This window comes from Mastacembelus armatus, chromosome 6 (genome assembly GCF_900324485.2).
Source record: "Mastacembelus armatus chromosome 6, fMasArm1.2, whole genome shotgun sequence".
NCBI classification, from domain to species: Eukaryota; Metazoa; Chordata; class Actinopteri; order Synbranchiformes; family Mastacembelidae; genus Mastacembelus; species Mastacembelus armatus.
This window is the reverse complement of record NC_046638.1, coordinates 4,075,966-4,100,281: the sequence shown is the minus strand read 5'-3', so window position 1 is coordinate 4,100,281 and position 24,316 is coordinate 4,075,966. Positions and strand designations below refer to the sequence as shown.

At 41.9% G+C, this 24,316-nt stretch overlaps 2 protein-coding genes across 2 annotated transcripts; one reads left to right on the top strand and one right to left on the bottom strand.

Moving 5' to 3' along the window:
• The first annotated feature begins 226 nt into the window (after positions 1 to 226).
• On the top strand, positions 227 to 13,354 carry acanb (aggrecan b). The gene is made up of 19 exons (XM_026311122.1): positions 227 to 275; positions 4,061 to 4,139; positions 4,299 to 4,676; positions 4,940 to 5,114; positions 5,718 to 5,845; positions 5,960 to 6,253; positions 6,436 to 6,687; positions 7,065 to 7,239; positions 7,420 to 7,547; positions 7,649 to 7,942; positions 8,224 to 8,325; positions 8,580 to 8,678; positions 8,802 to 10,076; positions 10,170 to 10,274; positions 10,380 to 10,538; positions 11,631 to 11,713; positions 11,849 to 11,993; positions 12,119 to 12,301; positions 13,168 to 13,354. Exons 2-19 carry the CDS (start codon positions 4,067 to 4,069, stop codon positions 13,257 to 13,259), a joined length of 4,140 nt encoding a protein of 1,379 aa, XP_026166907.1. The 5' UTR covers positions 227 to 275; positions 4,061 to 4,066; the 3' UTR covers positions 13,260 to 13,354.
• A 3,292-nt stretch (positions 13,355 to 16,646) lies between these two features.
• On the bottom strand, positions 16,647 to 21,991 carry hapln3 (hyaluronan and proteoglycan link protein 3). The gene is made up of 5 exons (XM_026312439.1): positions 21,873 to 21,991; positions 21,049 to 21,193; positions 19,530 to 19,928; positions 18,404 to 18,706; positions 16,647 to 18,318 (listed from the first exon to the last, which is right to left on the bottom strand). The coding sequence occupies exons 2-5, from the start codon at positions 21,179 to 21,181 to the stop codon at positions 18,041 to 18,043; spliced, it is 1,113 nt and encodes a 370-aa protein (XP_026168224.1). The 5' UTR covers positions 21,182 to 21,193; positions 21,873 to 21,991; the 3' UTR covers positions 16,647 to 18,040.
• Positions 21,992 to 24,316: the final 2,325 nt, after the last annotated feature.

Genomic DNA, 24,316 nt, shown 5'->3' with positions numbered 1-24,316 from the left:
AATCAACATTAACAGAATCTGTCGCTGACCAAGTGTCTTTACTTCAGTAATTTTAGAAGATCTTGTCAGTTTCTGTCTCAGCTCTGATATTAGAGACTGTGAGTGTGACCTCACCGACTAGCAGGAGAGTACATCTCTCTCACTCAATCCCTCCCTCTCCCTGTCCGTTTCCAACATCTAAATGCGTGGTAGAGGTTGAATAAAGCTTCTTTCTGCTCTCCTGCACAGAAGAGCAAGACGCCCCTGGAGTCACTGGGAGCTTTTGAGCATCAACGGTATGTTTCCAACTGACCAATGGAGTCCCTAACAAGGAATACTGTGAAAGGGTTTTAGGGGATACTTTTATACTTCTTCATCCTCTGCTTGGAGGACAAGTATTGAATCAGGTACTCAGATGTCAAACTGCAGGTAACTTTTGAAAGTTTCTTTTTCAATATGAGGCAGTTCTGTTTTCCGCAAACTTAAAATATAGGACAATAGTTAAATTAGATTAGGACCTTAGAGTTAACTTTAAGTCAGTTGTTGTGGTGATTTTGATGCAGTAGATTTGTGGTTTCTTTGCTGGAGGTCTGGTGTGGTTGGGTCTGACTTTGGTGACATGTTAATTAGATAATTGTTGGTTTATGATTTGATGGTTTGATTTGAGTGGATTTTAGTACTTTGCAGGAAAAATTTATATGTGCACAGGGAATACTTACATTTCTGTAAAAAGTGGATAGGAATCTAATTTATATAGTCAATTTGCACTTTAAATTAGCACTCAAATGTGTACTCCAATTTACTCTCTGTTTGAAGTCATGTCTTATGTCTTATTACTACATTATTCTGAGTAGTTTTATGATTTCAAATTACGATTTCAACGTTTTAGCTTGTAACCTTGTAAATGCCTGTTTATTGTAACCACTTTAACAGAAGAAGAATTTGGCTTAAAATTACTGAGCTATTCACAAGAAAAAAAAACTAAAGATTAAAGCAAAGTCTGAAAAATTAGAAAAATACATTTTAACTGCTTTTCTTAGGCCCCAGGTAATAATATACTAAAATGTGCACAAGTGCTACCTGACTTTATGACAGAGTTTAGCATGATTAGAGTGATTTACATATGTTACCAGACACTAAAGTCTCAATGATTGTGTGACATTACATTGGTACATTTTTAAAGTCCAGTTAAAGTGGAGTCTTGAACAGAAAGAGCAGCAGTTCAGTTCTGTTCAGTTCAGCAGGAGAAAACAGTATTTTATTATTAGGGAAATAACCTTATTTATTTGAATATACAAAGCCATTGTCAAGAATGACATCCCGTTGCTATGGTAACATCAGGCTGTGAGCACATGTTGTGAATTGTAATTTTCAGGTGTCAGAAATGAGGTTCAGTTGAAGCACACATCTTTACACTTATTACATTTGAGACTTTTGCCACAGCCATCATTATGTGTCAGGCTATTTGTTGTGTACATTTGACACATTTCACTACTGTGCACATGTTGGTCAAGCATGTCTCTGCTCATACACTGCTGAGTGTGCAGGCATGCACTAATGGACTCTTAAGCAGCTGTGAATGTGAGTTTTTCCTTCCACCCTTCTCACTGTACAGTCTGTGTTTCCTCAAACACTGGCCTTTCAGAAAGTGTCAGTACTGACATACAGACACACACTCCCATACATCCCATACATTTTCTTTACCAGGGACATTGGACGTGCGCTTCCTCACATCCCCTTGATGATCTGTGAGTCTTAGTCTGTTTCTGTGTGCGTATGCATATCAATGTCGACTCTGTTCTTCTGCTCTAGAGGGTTGGAGGAGAGTGTGTGGATGGGGGAGGTGGTGATATGACTAGGGGGGAGCCTCCCCTGGATGCCTGCCTAGTGTTTACCTTGGCAGCGTTGCACCCCCCAAAGGCCTGCTTCTGTTCGCTGCTGGAACAGACCAAGGCCTTTTTGCCGTCCCCCTCAGCTGGGAGAGGAACATACCAGAGCAGCACAGGAGCAGCGGCCACCCCAACGACTGAATGGACACACTGTGGGGAGAAGGCTGATGGCTTGACCTGCCCTGGTATAGCTGCTATAGCTCACATTTGCTGCTGCACATTATGAGGTGGCCACAGTGATAGAGAGCCGAGAATCTGATCAATGATCAGAGAGGAAGCAATAAGGAGACAAGGTTATGGTTGGATTGGTTTGAGAAGGGTGGGAAGGTTTTTTTGTGTATATCACTTACAAATCACATTGCACAGACTCAACAAATTGGACCAACATTTAACAGTCAACCAAAGGAAGAGACCATCCACGATCATGCACAAGCCCATAATAAAAATGTTACTCTTCCTACTCTTTTGATTATTACAAAGTCACAGACGTGGTACATATGTAAGATTTATTTTGCTTTGCCTGTTGTACTTTGTCACGATAAAGAGAAAAGATGTAGTACCTACAAAGTGTCCCACTGCTGTGATGTGCCGTTTAAAGGTTAACTTTCACTTGGCACAGACAACAAGAAGTTCATTGGAGGTGAATGCTGGAAAGAAATATAATAATCCAGATAAAAACTGGAAGAAATTCGGAATAAGCCCAACATTGTTTAAAAAAAAAAAATCCTGAAAGTCCCGGTGTAATTTCAGACAAGAATAACGATGAGAAGTAAAGTCAGTTGTCAGGAATGTTACCCAAAAGTCAAGAATACCAAAAATAGAACATCAGTAAACTACAGCATGTCCTCGTTAAATCCTTGGACCAAACATCACAGACTGATAATAAAAGTATAAAAGTGTGTGTTGGATTTCTCCATCTGCCTGACTGTGTGACATTTTATGCTTTCACCCAGACTGGGCCAACATTCACACGCAGACAGATCTTAGACAGCAGTGCAAATATTAGCCTACTGTACTGTAACTATGTCCATCCCACACACACACACAAACGCACACACGCACACACACAAACACACACACACACACACACACACACTTTACCATGTCTATCCACGTGCATATCAGCTTACTGTATATCTCCTCAGTCACCTGTTAAACACTTTATCTCCTAAGTACCAGTATGTTCATAAGGTCTGAGTAATATGTTGAACCCAGTAGGTTGTGTCTCCAAGTTCACTCTGTGAGCTTCCATCCATCCATCCATCTATCCATCCATCCATCCATCTCTTTGGGTGGAAGGCAGGGGTACACCCTGGACAGGTCACCGGTGCATCAGGTTTACTGGTAGTAAATGTGTCTCTGTGGCCGTTTGGATCTGGGCGCTCTGTCCTGGGGTTTAACGCAGCACAGTGAAGCTTCAGTGTGTCTGACTGCTGCGCGTCACAGCAGGCGAAAGTAGAGAGAAAATAAACTGTGTGGTAATCACACGTTGACAGATGTGGGCTTGTCTTATTAAAACTGACGTTTTTAGACTGAATTTGCCATCTGTTGATATCAAATCACATTCACTGTGAATGGCACAGACAGCACCACACTTAGAGTTCTGGTGCATAGATGATATAACATGATCTACACATCCAAATATATTAACAAACAGGTTGACACACGCTAAAAGAAAACTGATCCTTCACTTAAACATTTATTACTTCATTAGTTTGTAAAGGATGGAAAAGCATTTGAGATGAATGAATCATACTTTTCCCACTGTCTGCAGTTATTTCAGCACTAAACACATTTACTGTGCAGAAGAAACAGAGAGGCTTTCATTCGTCACTGAGGATGTTTTGTTTCCATTTATGCTGATGAGGCTGACGTAACAACCAAATGCTCTGTATATCCTGGATTACACGGAATATAAATGTGAGGTGTCAGGACCTATGAAAAGCATAATAAATAAAACCTCTCATTCATTCTAACACTTAAGTGACTGTTCATTCACTGAGAATTTCTGGTAAAGAGACATTGGTATTATTTTGTTTATGTTTAGGCTGTTTAGGCTAAACCTATGAAGAGAAATTGATTTACAGCTTCAAAATACTGAATATCACTACAGACAATTAAAAAACCACAAGCTCTGCTTTTATCAATAATTATTTATCTATAACTTGATTCAATTGTTTGGTATTTTTCAGGTAACAATGATCCCTGTGCTGCTGCTGTGTGTGTCCTTGCCCCTGTTCTCAGCAACGATATTATCTGAAAAACATGAAGGTAAACACTTGTTGCATTTCAACTTTTTCTTCATCATCAGTCTATAACAATGGTGCTTTTTTGGTCTTTTTGGTCTATTTTGGTCAATCTGCACCACATGTTAGGATGTATCAGAATAACAACAGAATAAAAGCAAAAATAAATCTAACCTTTTCCCAGAGGGCACATTGCATGTCAGCATCCCTGTAGAGGCACCTCTCCATCCTCTGCTGGGTGATAAGGTAGTGGTGCCGTGCTACTTCCAGGACAACACTGTCAACGAACCTGGATCCCCGACCATCTCCCCGGTCTCCCACCGCATCAAATGGACCCACGTCACTAAAGAGAAGGTCACCCCAATCCTGGTGGCATCAGAGGGAAAGGTTTATGTGGAGGTAGAGTATCTGGACAGAGTAATGATGGTCAACTACCCGGTGGTGCCCACTGATGCCAGTGTGGAGATAACAGAGCTGAGATCCAAAGACTCTGGCATCTACCGCTGTGAGGTGATGCACGGCATTGAGGATGACCACGACTCTGTGGACATCCAGGTTCAGGGTACGTTATAAAAACACACTTTCAAAGAAAATGAAAATTTCTACAGTTTAGCAAAATCCAACATGTTCTGTAGCCAAAATAAATGCCTACAACTTGGACCTATAATAATGCTCTAGGTGCATATGCATAATGTTTGGCATAGTTACAGCAAAAAAAAAGAAGAAAAGAAAGAGAAAGAAAAGAAGTAGCTGTAGTGCCAACAGAGCTAATGAACTGGCAGACTATACTTCTTCTGTCCTCTGCTTGTTTTCTTTGTCTCACAGGTATTGTGTTCCACTACCGAGCCATCTCCACCCGCTACACCCTGACATTTGAGAAGGCCAAGGCAGCCTGCATCCAGAACAGTGCTGCCATCGCCACTCCGGCCCAGCTCCAGGCTGCTTACGATGATGGATACCACCAGTGTGATGCTGGATGGCTCTCTGATGAGACTGTTAGGTAGTTCACATCCATCCAGCTATCAGACTTACAATGTGGCTGTTTATCCAAGGCCACTATAGACAGGGTGTCATCAAACAAATTCACACTCACCATTGTCTAATGTGATTTAGTGTAAGTGGTTTGTTTACAGCTGCACTTGAAGGCAATATGAAAAGTCTACTATCATTAAGAGGTGAGGCAGGGGAGGGGATACTGTTTAAATATGAGGATAATGGCATTTACTTTTAGACAGTCATTCCTCAGATGATCGTGGTATTGTGTTGCACTCAACTGCACATTGGTAAAGTAACAGCAGTCGCTGTGTGTACACTGGAAAAAAGAGAGAGAGGGATGTTAAAATTACTTTTACACTTTCACACATCTGGAAACACCTGTGAAAGTGGGTGAAACTGTTGGATTGTCAACTATAAAAACTGTCTGACGCAGCTGGCCAGTTCAGGAAAGTGTGGGTCAGGGAGGTCAGACACCCTTAAATAAATAACATAGTAGTGTTAGCTTTTAACCCTTAGAAGTCTAGGCCTATTTTCTATGTATTGATCATGCTGGCATTATGAGCGACTCCTAAGGGTTTAATATGTCCATCTCACTTGACTTCTCAAGGTACCCCATCCATGTGCCAAGGGAACGTTGCTATGGAGATAAGGAAACCTTCCCAGGTGTAAGGACCTATGGTGTGAGAGACGTCAATGAGACATATGACGTGTACTGTTTTGCTGAGAAGATGTCAGGTACACTTGTCTAACAAGTAGCAACAAAAGCTGCTGTGGCAGACCCATTTGAAACCTCTACATAATTGAAGACTATGATGTAAACGTGTCTGCCTCCCTCCTGTCTCCTCCCAGGCAGAGTTTTCTACTCCACATCTGTTGAGAAGTTTACTTTCTATGAAGCAAGAGATCAGTGTGCCAAACTCGGCGCCCGGCTCGCCACCACTGGAGAGCTGTACTTGGCCTGGAAGGCTGGCATGGATGTGTGTAATGCTGGCTGGCTGTCAGACAGGAGTGTACGCTACCCTGTCAACATCGCCAGACCTCAATGTGGAGGCGGGCTTCTGGGAGTGAGAACCGTCTACCTGTTTCCCAACCAAACAGGATACCCCTACCCAGACTCTCGCTATGATGCTATCTGCTTCCGAGGTAAATCTTTCAGGGGACCCCCGGATATGTGTGATTTTCAGTTCTTTCTGGGTCCTTCTATAGCTGTTTGGGAACAGCTATTGCAGGGGTCTTTGCTAATTAGTATAAAAAGTATAAAGCTCAACCTGTTGCTGGCTAAAAAATACTAAGGCTAAAAAAATGTGTCACTGTGGTTTTGTCAGATGATGAGGATGAAGATGTTGTTCCCAAGAGGACCACCCCTTTCCCAGACATCATCACTTTAACACCTCCCCCTGGGCTGTACCCATTTCTCACCACCCCATCTGGAGATAAAGAGATCAGGGGTGACGTGAGCACCCTCTCCCCACTGCCCCTCCCACCCAGCATGACAGACACATACAGCAAAGTAACTCCTGTGATTCATGAGCCTGGATTTGATCTGACGGGACCAGATGCTGTAATGGCTCCGACAGGTAAGATGGTTACTCTATGTGGTCAGTCACGAAATCTTTAAGAGAATATTACTATTGATATATCAAAACCCTACAACATCATATCCAGGGATTTAAGCAGAAAGTCTCAGCACTGTTCTCCACCCCACTCCATTTTCACAAATCACCTCTTGCATTCCTGTGGCTCATTTTGCCCTCCCCTCTGTGGTGTCATTGAGTAAACTGACTTTATTTACCCACGGGACAATCAATCATATTTAAACTGTGAGTAAATGACTGTAAACATGGCAATATGAGAAAAGGGGAATATGATTGGAGCAAGTAGGCTTAGCACATAGAAAGATTACTAAGAGAAAAAAATGAGACAATGCTTGTGCCTTCCCTCCTTATCTTTCCAGGTGTGGTATTCCACTACCGACCCATCACTGGACGGTACACTTTGAACTTTCTGGAGGCTCAGCAGGCCTGTCAGAGTATTGGGGCAGTCATTGCCAGTCCCCAGCAGCTGCAAGCGGCCTTTGAGAAAGGTCTGCACCAATGTGACGCTGGCTGGCTTCGTGACCAGACTGTCAGGTGTGTCAGACAAATGTGTGCGATAGGGTGATATATAAATATATGGAGCACATTTAGGGAATATTATCTATAACACTGGTTGGAAATTGTTCACTTTGCATATTGAAGTTAATTCCTATAGGAAAAGTACAGCAAAGCAGAGCCTTAATATGATGCATCTTCATCCTCTTTTATGTTTAGGTATCCAATTGTGTCACCCAGAAATAACTGTGCAGGTAATCTGCCACAAATCCCAGGAGTCAGGTCTTATGGCCTGAGGCCGGTCACTGAACAATACGACGTATTTTGTTATGTGGAGCGGCTACAAGGTGAGGAGCATGAAACCTGTAATAATAGGTTATAATAATACCCGACCTGTATTCCAATCACATCTACATGTTTGATCTTTTCTGAACGTTCATCATACCAGGTGAGGTCTTCTTTACCAGTGACTATGACAGCTTCTCCTATGAGGAGGCTGTGGAGCACTGCCAGAAACTGAACACCACTCTAGCCACCACTGGGCAGCTGTATGCCGCCTGGAAACAAGGACTTGACAAGTGTCGCCCAGGCTGGTTGATGGACCGCAGCGTTCGTTACCCCATCACAACGCCCACGGCCCACTGTGGAGGGAGCCAGGCGGGGGTCCACATCATCTACGCCCACCCCAACCAGACAGGATTCCCTGATGAGCATTCACGATATGATGCCTACTGTTTCAGAGGTAGGAGAGGGTTTTTTTTTAATTCAAGACTTAAAAGCAAAAAAAAATACACTAACAAAAGTCACAGCAATATAGACAAGAATATGATATAGCAAATAGTCAGTGTATGACTGTATGCATAATGTATTGTACTGATGTTACTAGAACATTATCAAAAAGGCCATTGTATATTGTATGTTGGCTTCCCAATGCAGTGTCAACTGTATCAAACTTGCCCTATTTCTTAAAAACAGAATCTGGCGTAACAAACATTTTCTGTTGTCTCACTTTGTCCTGTTCAGCTAAAATCCCTGCTGTTGATGAAATCAGTGTGAATATGACGATAGTGACAGAGGAAGTTATCAACAAGACAACAGTCACAATTGATCACTTTGCTCCCACTGGTGAGTCAGATTTGTTCTCTAACTCTTGTTAGTTTAGTCTTGCAGCTGTTATGTTTGCAGTACATGGTTTCACTCAGTGCAGCTTCACAAAAAAGCCAAAATTAGTTATTAGTTGTAGTTATATCAATTATCAGATATTTCTAAGCATCATTAAAATAGGGCGGTTTCAGTTTTTCCCTGTGTCGTCTGCAGAAAGATTTGTAAATACTGACATTTGACAATGCCCTGATTTGATTTGTGCTTTTTTTCTTAAGTTGTATCCTACAGTAAAAATAAAACCAGTGACAATATTACTGAAATTGAGGAGTTTATCAACAAGACAACCATCACAACTCAGGAAGGAGCTCCTATTGGTAAGACAGCTGATAAACAACCGTATGAATTCATTTTTTACTCTCCACTAAGTCCAATCAAACTAAAAACAGTATTTCATTTTGTTAAAGAATATATAATGAAGTGTGAATGTTTCCCCACAGTGAGACCTCCAGTACCTGTTGAAGTGCCTGGATCAGGTTCAGCCAGTGGTGAGATCTCAGGGGAATCCAGCACTTCCAGCGCCAGTGGTGACACCTCTGGCTCAGGACAGGATGTCATCTATAGCGGACACACTGACATCTTCTCCGGAGACCAGTCTACCTCTGAAGGTCCCCAAGAGGTAGAACAGGGAAGTGTTGTCATCTTCACATCTGGAGAACCAGGGAGTGCTTCTGGATCTGGGGAGGGGGTTGATGAACAACAATCTGGTTTCGGGATATCTGGATCTGGTTTTATCAGTGGAAGTGGAGACATCAGTGGGCTTGGGGACATCAGTGGAAGTGGGACCATCAGTGGAAGTGGGACCATCAGTGGAAGTGGGGACATCAGTGGGCTTGGGACCATCAGTGGAAGTGGGGACGTCAGTGGGCTTGGGACCATCAGTGGAAGTGGGGACATCAGTGGGCTTGGGACCATTAGTGGAAGTGGGGACATCAGTGGGCTTGGGACCATCAGTTGGCTTGGGACCATTAGTGGAAGTGGGGACCTCAGTGGAAGTGGGACAATCAGTGGAAGTGGGGACATCAGCGGCAGCAGTGCAGACCTTATGGTCTTCATAGTGGATGGAAAGATGGTAAAGTTGTCAAAAACTCACCAAGCATCCACAGAGCAGCAGTTGGGCAAGGGAAGTGTCGAGTTAATAGAATTCAGTGCGTTTGGATCGGGAAGTGCGTCGGGGTCAGGCTCTGGTGGATTTTCTGGCATCTCATTTGTGGACCACAGCGCAGTTGACCTGACAGTCCAACCGTCTGGGGAGCAAGAAGTGTCTGGATATCAGCCCATTGGATCAGGACTCCACAGTGGCTTTCTGAGTGGTTTTCCATCTGCTGTTTCAGGGAGTGGTTCTGCCTCTGGAGACTCTTTCCTGATTCACAGTGATGTCATCTACATAACAAACGATGAGATGACTGAAATGACCATATCACCACCAGTACAGCACCCTCAGCAAGGCCGGGGGGTGGTGGAGATAAGTGGGGAAGGAAGTGGGTCCAGGATCCACAGTGAATTCAGTGGTCAAAGTTTGCATCTTTCAGGAAGTGGACTCCCGGACACTGACCGTCTTGACCAGTCAGAACTTGGGGAGAAGGAACAGGATGGAAATGAAGCACCTACACTGTACGTAGTGACTCCTGATGCAGCCTACAGCAGCCCAACCACAGCACCATCAGTGTCATTAGCAACCCCTGCTGTTGTAGTGCAGCCTGTAGTAGTGGAAGGTAAGTGCTTAAACCCTAGAACTGAACTAGAACTATATAATCAGCCATTATTCTCAAAGTAACATTGGTTCTCTCTGATGTCAACCTCTGCAGACCCCTGTGATCCAAACCCCTGTGGTTCAGGATCCTGCTCTGTGCAGGGAGAACTTGCTGTGTGTCAGTGTCTCGACGGCTTCACTGGTGAAAACTGTTCAACACGTGAGTCGCCAAAATGGGAAAAACTGTAAAAAGTTGGATACCAACATAGAAACACTATCTTTTATGTATGTTTCCTAACGGTATTGTACATATTTGTGCACGTAGCGGTGCAGGGCTGTGCTGAAGGCTGGTTGGAATTCATGGGCAGCTGTTACCTTCACGTTGCGGAGAGAAAAACCTGGTCTGACGCTGAGCAGCACTGTCAGGAGCTCAGCGCCCACCTGGTCAGCATCAGCTCCCAGGAGGAGCAGCAGTTTGTTCACTGTGAGTATCTGAGTGCTGATTAGTGATCTGCACTGTTCATATTAGCACTGATTTGTCAAACTTCAGTCATTTATTTGTTTTAGTCTGATTTTAGTTTTACAAAAATGAAAGATATTTTAGTTTTATTTAATTCTTGTCATGCACTTAATATTTTTTTTGTCCTTTAAGCATTTGGGTACAGTTGTCATATAGGTGTCATTCTTATGTATCCAGCCACCTTTTCAAACACACAGATCCATGTATGTCCAGTTATTGTGGATAAATTGTCACTGAGCAGAAATACTCTTTATGTTGCTACTGCTCCCATGCCAATAGCATTAGCATTAGCTTTAACATGGCTGCCTGTGCTGTCCAGAGCAGAGGAGCTGCTCATTCAAAAGCTGTTTACTGTCTGGGTTTAGCAGGAGGGCAGAAATGAAAACATTATAAATTAGTGACATTTCTCTGGGGTCATTTAGATGCAGATTTACATGGTTGACTGCCAACATTAATGCTGGAACTACTCACTCTGAAGATGGTGACTGAAACTAACATTAACAACATTAGTTTAATTTTCTAGAAATGTTGTGCTGGCCTGCGTGTTTTCATAGTTTGTCAGTGTCGGTAAAACGAGTTTCTTTCAAGGACCAGTGACATCAGAGAACATTATGACAGGGATGTAGCATCACTAACTGGGTAGTGTGTCTTATAAATGGTACAGCAAAAGGTCAAGCAGCTAAATCAACTGTGAACAACACACTGTACAAGTGTGGCAGAGGGGCGTAAATGTTTATGAAATGAGGAGCTAGGCCACAGTGTAGGCTACAATTCCACACAGTCATGGTCAGGTCATTCAACAAGACCTGGTATTAGACTTCACGTATATATATCATCATAGTTCTCATATCCAAAGGATTTTTATTATCAATTCATTAACAGAAGCTGGCAAAGGATCCAGTCTTTCCCTGCACAAAGTCTGTCTGGGCTTTTTATCTGTGAGGCCCCACCAGCACCCCAACAGAACATCTAAATCTTTCTCTGCTATCAGAGGGGACATATGATGATATGATTCATTTATTGTAAAATCATTTTTTTTATTCCTTTGCAATACAGCCAACGGTCAGGACTACCAGTGGACTGGACTTAATGACAAAGAGGTTGAGAATGAGTTCCACTGGACAGATGGTAGTCCTCTGGTGAGTTTGATTACAGATTGTTTCTCTAACGTTTCACATTTATTGCTTTTCTCTGCCTCTACAGATCCATTCACTGTACAATTATCACATCTTACTTCAAACTGATTGTTGGCTGCTTTTTTCTGTTCTACCCAGACATTTGAAAACTGGAGCCCCAACCAGCCAGATAACTACTTCAACTCTGAAGAAGACTGTGTGGTGATGATCTGGCAAGAGGGCGGACAGTGGAACGACGTCCCCTGCAACTACCACCTTCCCTTCTCCTGCAAGACTGGACCTGGTACACTAGGCTTGTTATATATATATATATATTATAATATTTATCACTACATACAAAGCTTTTATCAACCAAGACCTGTCACTTCATGGTGTCTCTTTTTATTCTTTATTTTTGTTCCTTTTCAGTCATGTGCAGTGCGCCCCCTGAGGTGGAGCATGGTCAGCCAATAGGCAGCAGCAGAGAGCGCTACCCAGTCAACTCCATAGTCCGCTACCAGTGTGATGCGGGCTACAGACAGCATCACCTGTCGGTTATACACTGTTTGGGAAATGGACAGTGGGAAGAGCCACAAGTGGAGTGCAGAGCAGGTGAGCTTGCAGGGAAATGCTGACAAATGGATTTAGCATCCTAACTGTAGGTTTCTGTACCTTACACTGACAGAGTGCAGGTGTAGCTCACATTTCAGCTGAACTAAACAGCCACAAACAAAGTAGAACCAGAAACAGCAATGTAGTTAGAGAGTGGATTTTTTGGCACAAATGCCTCACTATATAACAGAATTTTATTTTCCAGATCTATAATTACAAATCGTAGTACAGTTCAATTAAAACCATAGATGAATAAGATGAATATGTGCTCTGATTAGCTGAATTTGAAGTTGAGCATTAAAGGGTTACAGCACAGTTAAGGATCCAGCTCTACTCACTGACTGCTAATGATGAGATGATGATACATAATGTACCCACCACAGTTATGCTTCCTGAACAATTTAACTACATGTTACAGCCGTAAAAGTTGCGAGTCATCAGCATGGTCTGCCTGTAAATGCTGTTGTCAGTGATGACAATATTACGGAGGTTTAGAAACCAAAGAAAGAGAGATAGAAAGTCTCAGAAGTCTTTTAACTCTGAAAACCAGTTGCTCACCACAGTCACTGATATATACCAGGACTTTGCAGTTCTATGTGGATCTAAGACCCTAGGATACCTGAGTGCCATGTGTTTAAGTCCAGTGTGGGAGATTTAAATTTTAAAGCAATTTGGCTGTAAATAGCAAAGTGTGTGAGAAAATACAAGTCCAGCAAAGCTAAAATTTAAACATTATACTGATGAAGAGCCTAGGGCAGTTCCTAAAATAGGTCCATTAGACATACCACTGACATCAGGGTAATAAAAGTCCTTTGGCCACCCATGTTTACATGATGTCATCAGTATTCGTACTTTTTCTCCCACAGCTGGCGCCAACAGTAGCAGGCTACACAAAAGATCCCTCAGGAGAAGAAGTAAAGGGGTCAGCCGCCAACAGGAAGAGAGGAAGCTGCTCTGAGCAGGACTGAAAAGACATACACCAGAGAGCCACAAAGGACCCCTCTTATAAAGAAGCATGGACACTAATGCAAATGCCCAACCAAAAAGATCACACAGCCCATCATGTATATACACAGACTAAAGTCTATTTAGACAGCGATAGTATTACCGACTGATGTTTTGGCTCTTTGAGTGTCACACTGCACCTTTTGAAGACAGGTTTTCTATGTATTTATATCATCTGACTTATAGCTGTGATGTGTGCAGCACTGCACACAATCTAACATAGATAAACTTGTCAAATAATGATAAAGAAAAGTGACACACAAAGACCAAAACAGCCCAATAAAATGTTTCTATTGCAGCTGGATTCTCAAATACATTGTTACACACAGTTCTGCTTTATTTTAGGGTATTTCTAGATCTGTCTTAGTGTTTTTTAATCTCTTTTATCTGGTCTTTGACTCTACAGAACTATACTGTGGTGAACACAACAGTTTCTGGAGGTTTTTAAGTTTTTGGTTGTGTCCCTTTAAAATACAGCAACAAGTACATGTTACTGCTTTTACCTACAATATGGAGCCTGGTGAAGGTTTTGTTTTACTTGAATTATCAAAGGAGGGTTTGACACTTGCATTACTACAGTATTGAATAAAATCCTAAATGTGATTAAAAGCAGGGTAAAAAGACACCAAAATGATCTTTTCACAACCTCAAATTTGAGAACCACTGTGCAATGACACCGCTGCACTATCAAATATACTAAAACGATTATGCTGTTCCCTTTCACCATAAATAGAAATCCAAGCTTAATATATGATTTAATTCATTGCAAAAGTCCTGGATTGAAATAGTCAGCACTTGTGCACTTTTGAGAGTCTTTATTCACCTCTGTGCTAATCATCTGAATCCTGTTCAGCTTAAACATAAGAAAAACAATGAATCAATTAAATGCAGTTCACACATTGTGAGGAAAACACTAACTAGTGAGATTTATAGTGTGACTCAGAACCAGCTGGTTTTTGTTTTGCCAAGATGAGCCTCCTGGATGATGCAAAAGATGCACATCCGGTTTTTCAAGTTGCAGTTTATATTTGTGACTCCTATGACCTCTGTCAGCACTGTCTGCTGAGAGAATCATCTTTTTATGAGATACACCATTTGCTAAATGATGAGTTTCTCATTGTAAATATCCTCACTACAATTCTCTGAACAGCAGGATCTGTCAATAACTTGCAGACAATTCCACTGATTGACTCATTTTGTTTTAATTGGTATGTTGCAGTTAGGAGATACCCATGAAATGACTGATTTCACTTCCAGCATCTTTTAAGGTCTAGATTACCTTAAATTCTGTGAGCAGATATCGTGTCTAACATCTTACAGAAGAATTCAAAAACACTGAAAAGTGTTTGTTGCACACGCAGGTTATAAACACAGAGTCTATGAGAGTGCAAAATACTGTTTGCTCATAGAAGTGTATGTTTTTGCAAGTGAATGAATGAATGATGTCAAAATGCCATATTTTGTTTTAATGATGCTCAAACTCCATATTAAATTCAACATTTGAGTGATTATATGAAGGACAGTCACAAAATCAGAGCCAGAAAAACATGTGGGTCTGAATCTGCTTGTGATCTACTGACTCTTCAACAAACTGAAACATCTTGGAAAAAATAAACCAAAATATTTGTAATACTGCACACAGACATCATTTCTGTTGTGACTTTGTTCAGATCCTGCGTCCTGATGTCAGTATACAGTATACTGTGCTGTGCTCTGCCAAATAAAACTTGGAATCATGTCTCTGTAAAATTATTGTCCCAGTCTGTAAAACTTTAACTTTTTATCCATTTTGTTTTGAGCAAAGCATATGCAAATCACACATTGAAATTTTCTGTCATTTTCTAGAAACAGCATCCTTCCATGTAGTCGTTAAATTTGAGGTAAATTCTCTGAACCAAAGGAACAAACCCTGCATTTAGTTTGTTTTTACCTTCCTGTGGAACCCAACCGTGGAAAAACACACAGTAAATAGCTCTTTCATCAGCCTCTACAGCGACTATTACACTTACTGCAGACAGATCTGCTCTGTGAGTGTGGGGGTGCATGGGTAACATAGATAGTAGCGCTGTGTAACATGTGGTCGCATGTTTATATGCATCTATGTGGTGTGTTTGTGCAGTCACACTGTATGTGTGTGCATTAATCTGATGAATGTGTGGCAGTGTGAGCTGTCATGTAGTGTGTGTGTGTGTGTGTGTGTGTGTATATGTGTGTGCACCATGTAAACCAATGAATTTTAGGCTGATGACTTGTTTTAACATTAGCATTCGGTTAAGGTTAGGTTAAGGTTAAGGTTTACAGTGACATTAAGGTTATGTTAACATTAGGCAAGTAGTGGTTATTATTGGGTAAGTCTAGGAAATGAATGCAAATTATTGAAAACAAACCTGTCTTTATTTGATTGGCTGTACACTGAGGATTAGTGTGAGTTTTATACAATGAAAGTGAGGACATTTTGGTTGGATCCCCTTTGGTTTTAGGGTTAAACTTAGAATTAGGGTTAAGTTAGGCTTAGGGTAAGGGTTATGCATTTAGTTGTGGTTAAGGTTAGTTTAAAGGGCTAGGGAATGCATGATGTAATGAATGTCCTCATAAAGATAGCTGTACATAGTGTCATTACAAACCTAGGGGCTGTATAATCACTGGGTCGTCTGTGTGCACCCAGATGCAGGAGGGTGTAGTAGCATATTTGACGCCACTCATCTAAAAGTGCATCATTCCCAGACAGAGTGGCGCATGTTAGCTTTAAATACAGTGGAGGTTTTGTATGGATCAGTAACCCATCTCACCTCTCAACTCCAGCATTCCAGTTTGAACAGTGTGTGAAACTGGATCGCCAGCATGAGAGCAACACCAACCAGTCAGAGTTTATGGTGCACAGCAACAAAGAAATCCATTTTAAGGCTGTAAACACAAATTGTCACCTGAAGCTGCAGGACCAGAACAGTTTCTGCCATACAAAGAACTGTCCTCAAGGCTGGCATAGACTGTAGCTGTTGTGTTTATCGGCCAGACATATCAAATCCTGTCTTCTCTTGATATAGGAAGCTCAGGTTTTATTTGATGGACAACAGCATTGATGGAAAACCTACTCACATAGTCACAAGGATGATCTGACTATGGTAGAACTTCACATGTGAACCTGCTTACATGGTGTCTCCAGGTTTGTCCCATCGGTGGCTAATAAAGAGTCAGACCTCATCTGTGATATCAGTGCTGATCCTCACTTGCCCTAATCTACCCGAATAAAAATACAAGAAACAGCAGTGCAATCTCATGTTTACATCCATCAGCTCAGTGCAGACTTAATTTCTTCTAACAAATATACATCATGTAAAAATGTCTTTCCAGTAGTGTTTTTATTCATTTGTAGAAAATAGTACAAATGATTAGACATATATAATGAAAGACTAAAAAAAGTAATGAAACACTGCTTCTTCTTCCACAATGGATGTAAACAAGATATTTAAAATATTACAATACAGATAGTGTAACTTTTGATTTTTCCACCACTGAGCACTACTTTTATTCACCCTTAGAAAAATGAAAAAGAGATGCATTATAATTTAATAAATGGGATACACAGACATTTCAGGAGACGAACAAAGACATGAGTATATTTCACAGTGTTAAAAAGAAAAGGTCTATGGTGCCTGTAACCTGCAGTTAGTCAGAGTACAGTCATAGACCAACTGGAAAAGTCTGACAGGAAAATAATGAGAAACCTTCAACCATCAAGGAATCTTTTAGCCAAACACTTTAACCTAAAAGCCTGTGGTGGCAGGATGAAGCTCCCGAGACTGGATGTTTGAACGTTTGTTACCGTTTGAGGAACAGATGATAACTAGATGCATTTGAATTTTGTCTGAGTCAGAATGCCTTCCCTGAGTTTGAAATGAATCATCTGTGGATTAAAGTCACTGCCGGTGGTAAATCACAATTAAAACCAAAATTAGGAGGAAGCTAAACAGAATTTAAAGCAAAATTAGCTTGGTCTCATCTGTGAGGGAAATTTGCAGCCAAAATAACTGAAACCATGGGAAGTTGCCCTTTCTTTAGCTGCAGGAAAGACAGAGTTGCGGTGAGTACATCATGCACTTTGTGGCCAATAGTATGTAGACGTCACTGCCCATATTCTGTACTTCAAGGTACTTCTGTTATTTCAGACAAAACTGCACTTCCTGCTTTATGCATTGGCACTTTTCTGGATCAACGTGCACATATAAAAAACTGATCTAGAAGGAACTGGATTTCACAGTTTGGTGTAGAATGAAATGACCTAAAATGGCCTACACAGAGCCCTGACCTCAACCCCCCTTAGAGCCAGACGTCAGTAATGCTGCTGCGACTGAATAAGAAAAAAACCCTGCAGCCAAAGTTTAAATGTTGTACAAGCCCGTCTCAGAAAAGTGGAGGATGTTATATTAGCATATTAATGCCCATTGGTTTTGGGATGAGATGTTCAACACTTACATATGGGTGTAATTTTCTGGCGCCCACATGCTTCTGGCTATACAGTGCAGACACTTTGGAAAGTTTACGTGGCATCACATTATGGATGTAAAACATTTAAAGTTGACAACTTAAAGTTGATAAAGTTCAACAGTGATTAAACCAAACAGCTCAGAAATGAACCAACTGGCTAACTGCTAATTTGCATCTGTGCTACAGCTAACCCTAACCTTTTTGCAGAGCTTTGAACCAGTGGGCTGTTAGCAGGGTTTGTTAATAATTCTACTGATAACAGTAGACACCAAATTTCAGGTGCAGAGGGAGGAACCCGAAACTACGCACCCCTGGTTCTGGTGGACCACAGTTAGCTCGGCCTTTTGTGATTGGATAACGAACGCTCCCATCGGCCAACCAGCCAGCATCACAGCGGTCCAGCCCCATCAGCCTCCAGGCGGCGTACAGCTGGCCCACTTTGGCAATTTGACTTCCATCACTGGCACAAGCCTGGACCGCTTCTGTGAAGTTGAACTGTGTCGGGTGCTTTAAGAAGTACACTGTCCCTAAAGCAAGAGAGAACCATAGGCGAGGAGAGTGCCAGGTACTGACAGGGTTCGGTTTAAAACATTCACACCTCCTCATACTGACCTTTGACAGAGGCAGAGAAGCAGAAAGCATCATAGAGGTGCAGGAGGCGATTCCGTTGTCCATAGTTGCGCAGCCCAGGATCTAAGTCCAAACCCCCGCAGCCGTCCCGTGGGACCGTAATGGGATACTGCACGGTACCATCAGCCAACCAGCCAGCATTACACCAGTCGAGCCCCTCCTCCCACGCCGTGAAAAGCTGCTCAAATGTAGCCAGAGTGGCATCCTGTTCCTGACATGCTTGTTGAGCCCCGAAGAAATTAAAATGGTAACGTCCCTTTGGAGAGTAGTATGGGAACACCACCCCTACACACGGGAGGAGAGGTGTAATATTATGTTACAGACAGGTGACCTGGTGGCTGGAGAACTGTCCCATTAGCAAAGGGTAAAAAGTCTGTAGTCTAGAAAACTAAGAGGAACTATATTGGATGTTATGAAAAGGCTAAAAATGCTATTTAAAGCTGTGGCTGACAGTATTCTTGTGGTTCTTTATATATATATATATATATATATATATATATATATACACACATATATAATAATACATATATATATATATATATAACACATACTGATTAAACGCTACATGAACTGCTGGAGAAAATGGAAGCTGAAAGGCTGCAAGGCTCTATGTGACAAAGATTTCAAGCATCCTGGAGTTCAGTTAGTGATATTACAGCAGGTGTTTAATTTTAGCTGTGGTAATGGCACTAATTGTGATTGTGATGTGAGCAACATGCTTCATAGATTCAGCCACAGAGAGCAGAGTAACAGCTTCCTCTGCACTGAGTAAGTATGTTTACAGATATAATGATTTCAAATGCAAACCAGACAACTGCAGACCATTAGTGGACCAGAATGCACCATATTGTGCCTCAGTCGTGTTTTGGTAATTTGATTAACTGCAGGTTTATCATTTGTAATATGCAGTAGCCTAATAAAGGAAAAGTGAATGATAAAGGGTCTATCCCTATGGTTTCAAATCCATAATATAAGGAGTGATAATCGTGTTGGAGCTGTTTTTCCTGACTTTGCTTTTACATTGGTGGTTTATAGACAGAAATTGGTCATGGGCACAACTTGGCAGCCAGGCAAAGTGGAACATGACATACAGAAACATAGTTCTTACCCCGCAGCTCCAGCTCCACCGTCACACTCTCGTCCTCCAGGCCGTCAATCACCTCACAGCGGTACCGTCCTGTGTCGTTGAGCCGCAGCTCATTGATCACCAGAGACAAGTCACCTGGCGCTGAGCGGCGCAGGCGCACACGGCCCTGGAAGCTGCCGTAGCTACGGTGACGGCTGCCCATGGCAACCATAACCTCGGTTTCCCTGGTGAAGGATTCTGGGGAACCGGATGCGCTAATGTGGTTGGCAGGCAACCAGGACCATTTAACCCGGGTCCTGCGTGGAGTGGTGAGCTCAGGCTCATAGTGGTAGTGACAGGGGAGGATGGCACTGCTCCCCCTGGTGGCCGACACCGAAGGCTGCGGGGATTCCACATGGAGACGAATTCCATTGAAATAGACTGGGAAAGGCAAACAGAAAGATGTAAATCATGTTTGAACTAGAAAGATCCCAACTTTCTTCTGTATATTTGGAATTTATAAGGTTCCTTAGAGTCATAATTAAGGCTTAACCTCTCTGGTCTCGCCTTTCATGCCTTCTGTGTAGAAACATTGCACTGACACATTGATCAGGTAATAGATCCCTTGCATTACATGTGACTGGTGTATTTAGTATTTGTATCTCATCCCACTATGAATCCTGCTAACAGCAAACACTTTGACTTCAGGGAACTCAAACCTGTAACTAATAAACATCAGTGGTGGTTCTGATCCATGTAGGTGTCCCAGTAAAACCAAAGCAACAGGGACCAGTACACCGAATGGGAAACGGCGATGTTATTAGAAACACCTGTGCTTTCTGATCAGCTGCATACTTTTCTAACATGACCATACTTTGTTTTATAGCAACATGAAACAAACATAACCACAGATGCATCAGACAAATACATCTGGTTAATATAAAACAAAGTGTCTTTGAATATTTTTCATGTTTTATTCATTGAAGCCTCTGATGAAATTCTGTTTAGCTGCACTTATTCACTTAATGAGTCTCTGGGCTGTGATTCCCTTCAGTTCTTGTTGCAGTAAGAGTCCTGCTGTAGTCCTTCATACTGATGGACATCAACATTTGATTGTTTGTTTTTTTGTTTATTGTCCCATGATTTGAATAAAAAAGTCCAGCTGTGCTTTATTCCTTTGCACTGAAATGTGGGGAAATATCGACAGTGACTCTTTGACTCTGTGCAGTTTGAGTGCAAGAAGTTTTAGCACGTTTTGGGGCTCAAATCACCAAGTATTCAAAGCACAGGTAGAAAAACACTGATATTTAAGGAAAATAAACATGTTCAGTTCATCTAGGCTGAAGTACTGTAGTGTTCAGCCTGCAGAAACATAAACCCACATCAATCAGCAGCAGTTTGTTGTGATAACTGGGTTGACTGCCTGGACTCCATTAATTATAGTTGTTGTGCACGTTACTTCCAGCCAGCTGCGTTATTATGTACACAAATGATGCACGTAACGGATACGTGCAGCACGCACACACACACACACACACACACACACACACAGAGGACCTACTCTCTCCGTTGCCGTTGCCGTTGCTGATGTCCTGGTAGTGAAAGCCGTTGTTGTAGCCGGGGATCCTGCTCTGGCCGCCGGGCAGCAGCAGGTACACGCAGACGGCCAGTAGGGGGCGCGGTAGACCGAGCATGACTGTCCTGTGCTGAAAAAAAAAAAAAAAATACGCAGAGCTCTTTTATTCAGCCTCCCCCTCTCAAACCTGTCATAAATACCTGGCAAACTAATGTCTGTTTCATTCAGCCTCCACACTTTGTCCCACGGATTTAAAATGTATGAATTCACTGACTGTCTGTGGCAGAAACGACCAGTAACATGCATTTACTCAAATAAGATGAACCTTTGAGTTGTTTACACACAATGAAATCAAACCTTGAAAATCGGCAGGAAAAATGTTTGACCTTCCTTCTGAGAGCATTTAGTTGAATTCCGTAAAAGTTTAGTAAAACCACGTCACCAAAAAAAAATCATTTTTTGAGAAAACCAACTACTTTCTGTCTACCAATGTCTCTTTGTCGGCTTAAAAATAATAATCGCGTCCCTGCCAAAACCTTTAAAAGGCTTTAAGACAAATGAAGTGCACTGAGATGCATTTAAGGCCACAGGTGAAATCAAAGATCCTGTGGAGACAAGAAACTTTTTTTTCCACGTTTCTGACGCGCTTCTGCAGCTTCTTGAAGTTGAAGTACGATGCGCATTTGAAATGAAGCGTAACCGGAGCTGAATTATTGTTGCTCGTGGCTTTAAACCATCAGCCATGCTGATCTGCTTTATGGACGTCTGATGGTCAGGAAAAAAAGAGAAAGTTGTAAAAAGTGACTCACAGATAAGCGGTTGTCCGTCCACTGCGTCCTCAGCTCATCTCCTCCTCATCCTCTGTCTGCAGGACCGCGCCGCGTTCACGGGACTGCGCCGTGACGTCACAAGACGAGGCACCCCCTTTTTAAATGAATCGGGCTGGCAGCAGTGACGTCACTGTCACCCTGAGACCACCGAGTCAAAATATATCAATAGACCTGGATCGGGTCAAAATGCTGCACTGGACATTAGAATAAAACAAGAAAACTATCAAGGTCAAATAAGAGCCAGACAGAACAATCTAAATAAAATGTAATGTCACGTAAATAAAGTGCATATAACATATTTTGGAGTTTTGTTAATTTCAAGTGAATTCAACTTAGAAAATCTACTAACACTGCAAGTCAAAGTCTTTCTCACTCACTTCAATGGGAAAATGTTTCTAAGCTTTTAATTTAATTGGTGACTTTAAATTCACTACTATGTTTATAATTCTAAGATCTGGATAGAAATTGGAGTTGAATCTTTAAAATGTAGCTGCTGTATTTTATTATCTACAACCAATAACTGAGGTTTATGCCAAGTTACCAAAGTGTAAAAGTGATCCAGTCTCTTTTTAAACTGCAGCTCTGTCACGGGCTGCTAGTTTTTTTTTTTTTACTTGTAATATGATGGCAGAACATATTCCATGTCTCTGTTTTGCAATGGCCTCAAGCAACACACCAAATATTGTCACATGAACTCATATTTCAGTCATTAGCTGAAATAAATTATCCGTAATGGAAAACAAGAGCAATTCCAGTTCTCCACTGGGGCCCAGGAGAATGTGCTGCTGCTGAGCTGCCGCCCAAACACATGAGTGGAGGCTGGTTCTCACAGTGCAGATGGAAGCTGCCCTCCTGACACTAGCACACAGTGAACCCTAAAACTATGCTATATTGTTTACTGTGCTATTATTGTCTGACAAGACTGCCCTCCCCAGAAGAGCCACAGAGCACTGAGTCCTCCGAGAAACAGTCTTGAACCTCCCTGAATCCTGCACGCAATGCTTTCGTCTGTGGTCAGCCCATCTGCAGCCACTGATGCTATTTTGGAGGCTTCACCGACACCCAGCCGACAAAACAAAAATCCAAGACCACTATTTTGGGGGAGGTTGAGGAAAAAAAAAACAACACTAAGGTTCTGGAAGACAAGCAGGATGTTCAGGGTTTATTTTAAATCACTTTTATGGTCAATGAGTAAGGACGGTCAATGTGCATTCTGCTCAATTTGTTTTGTTTTCCCATATTTCTGTAACAATTCAACCACGCTAGGGATCTGCAATACTGGACATAGGCACTGCAGTAGATTGAGCTACATGCTAACAACAGCATTGCTCACAGTGACATTGATAACACGCTAACATTGGCTAATTAGCACTGAAAACAATGTGCAGTTGAGGCTGGTGAAAAGATGAGTTGAACAGGTGTTTGATCATAAACCAAGAAAAAAATTGCACTAGTACAATCAGACAGTCACCAACTGTAGGTCTGTACGACTCACATGTCTCACATCAATCAGTCCAGCAGTTGTTGATACATTTCTGTCTGGGCCAATAAGATGGAGCAACCAACAGCCAACCATCTATTCTCAGAGCCACATTATTAACATGATTTAAATCTATGAAGTATAAAATAAGTACTGACCTTCAGCAAAGCACAGCAAACCTTTCACTTTCTCCTACATACAAAGGAATTTGAACTTCAGTTTGAGTTTATGTGCCCTTGCCAGCGGCCCAGTTACATTAATGTCACAGTCACGGCTCAAAAATGATAATCATCCAGTGGCACAAATCCCAGATCTGGATCACTACCAACATCTCATCAGCTGTGGTTGGCCCAGTGTTGGACCTCTCAGGCCAGTTAACCCTCTATATCTATCCTGTTCCGCTCCTTCTCTCTTCTACATTTACTTTCTTCTCTTTCCATCCACAAACCCACATCTATTGTCTCTTTATCCACCACTATCAAGAAGCAGTAACTCTTTCCTCTGACAGACAGCAATGTTATCGTTTTCAGTTAATGTGATGATTGACGTTATGAAACTTTCTTTGCATTAATCACAAGAAGAGGTTAAATCATCTCTGGTTAAGGATTTTTCATTTTTGTATCTTCACCCATCATTGATGCCGAACACCATTAATCAGTTTCATTCAAACAAACCCTCCACATCCACTCATTTCATTCTCCACCACTTTCACCACTTCCTTGCACTGTCTTCATTCCCATTGAATCTATGTGCTTTGAAAGTAAATATTTGCGCTGGAATCAAAAAGGGTTTGTTCTCCTGCCTGGGATTTCCTTTCAGAACTGTACATCAACAAGACTGAGAGCCACACAGCTCTGTGAGGCACAATGATAACATGCTGATGTTTAGTTAGAACAATGTTTACGATACAATCTACAACGTCATGATGGCACCAGAGGAAAAG

Coding starts and splice junctions, on each gene's coding strand:
- acanb (XM_026311122.1), top strand. CDS start 4,067: ATGATCCCTGTGCTGCTGCTGTGTGTGTCCTTGCCCCTGTTCTCAGCA. Junction 8,679..8,801: donor TCAGGAAGGAGCTCCTATTG/GTAAGACAGCTG, acceptor GTTTCCCCACAG/TGAGACCTCCAGTACCTGTT. Junction 10,275..10,379: donor TGGTGAAAACTGTTCAACAC/GTGAGTCGCCAA, acceptor TTGTGCACGTAG/CGGTGCAGGGCTGTGCTGAA.
- hapln3 (XM_026312439.1), bottom strand. CDS start 21,181: ATGCTCGGTCTACCGCGCCCCCTACTGGCCGTCTGCGTGTACCTGCTG. Junction 19,929..21,048: donor CGGCAACGGCAACGGAGAGA/GTAGGTCCTCTG, acceptor TGCCTTTCCCAG/TCTATTTCAATGGAATTCGT. Junction 18,707..19,529: donor GGTGGAGCTGGAGCTGCGGG/GTAAGAACTATG, acceptor TCCCGTGTGTAG/GGGTGGTGTTCCCATACTAC.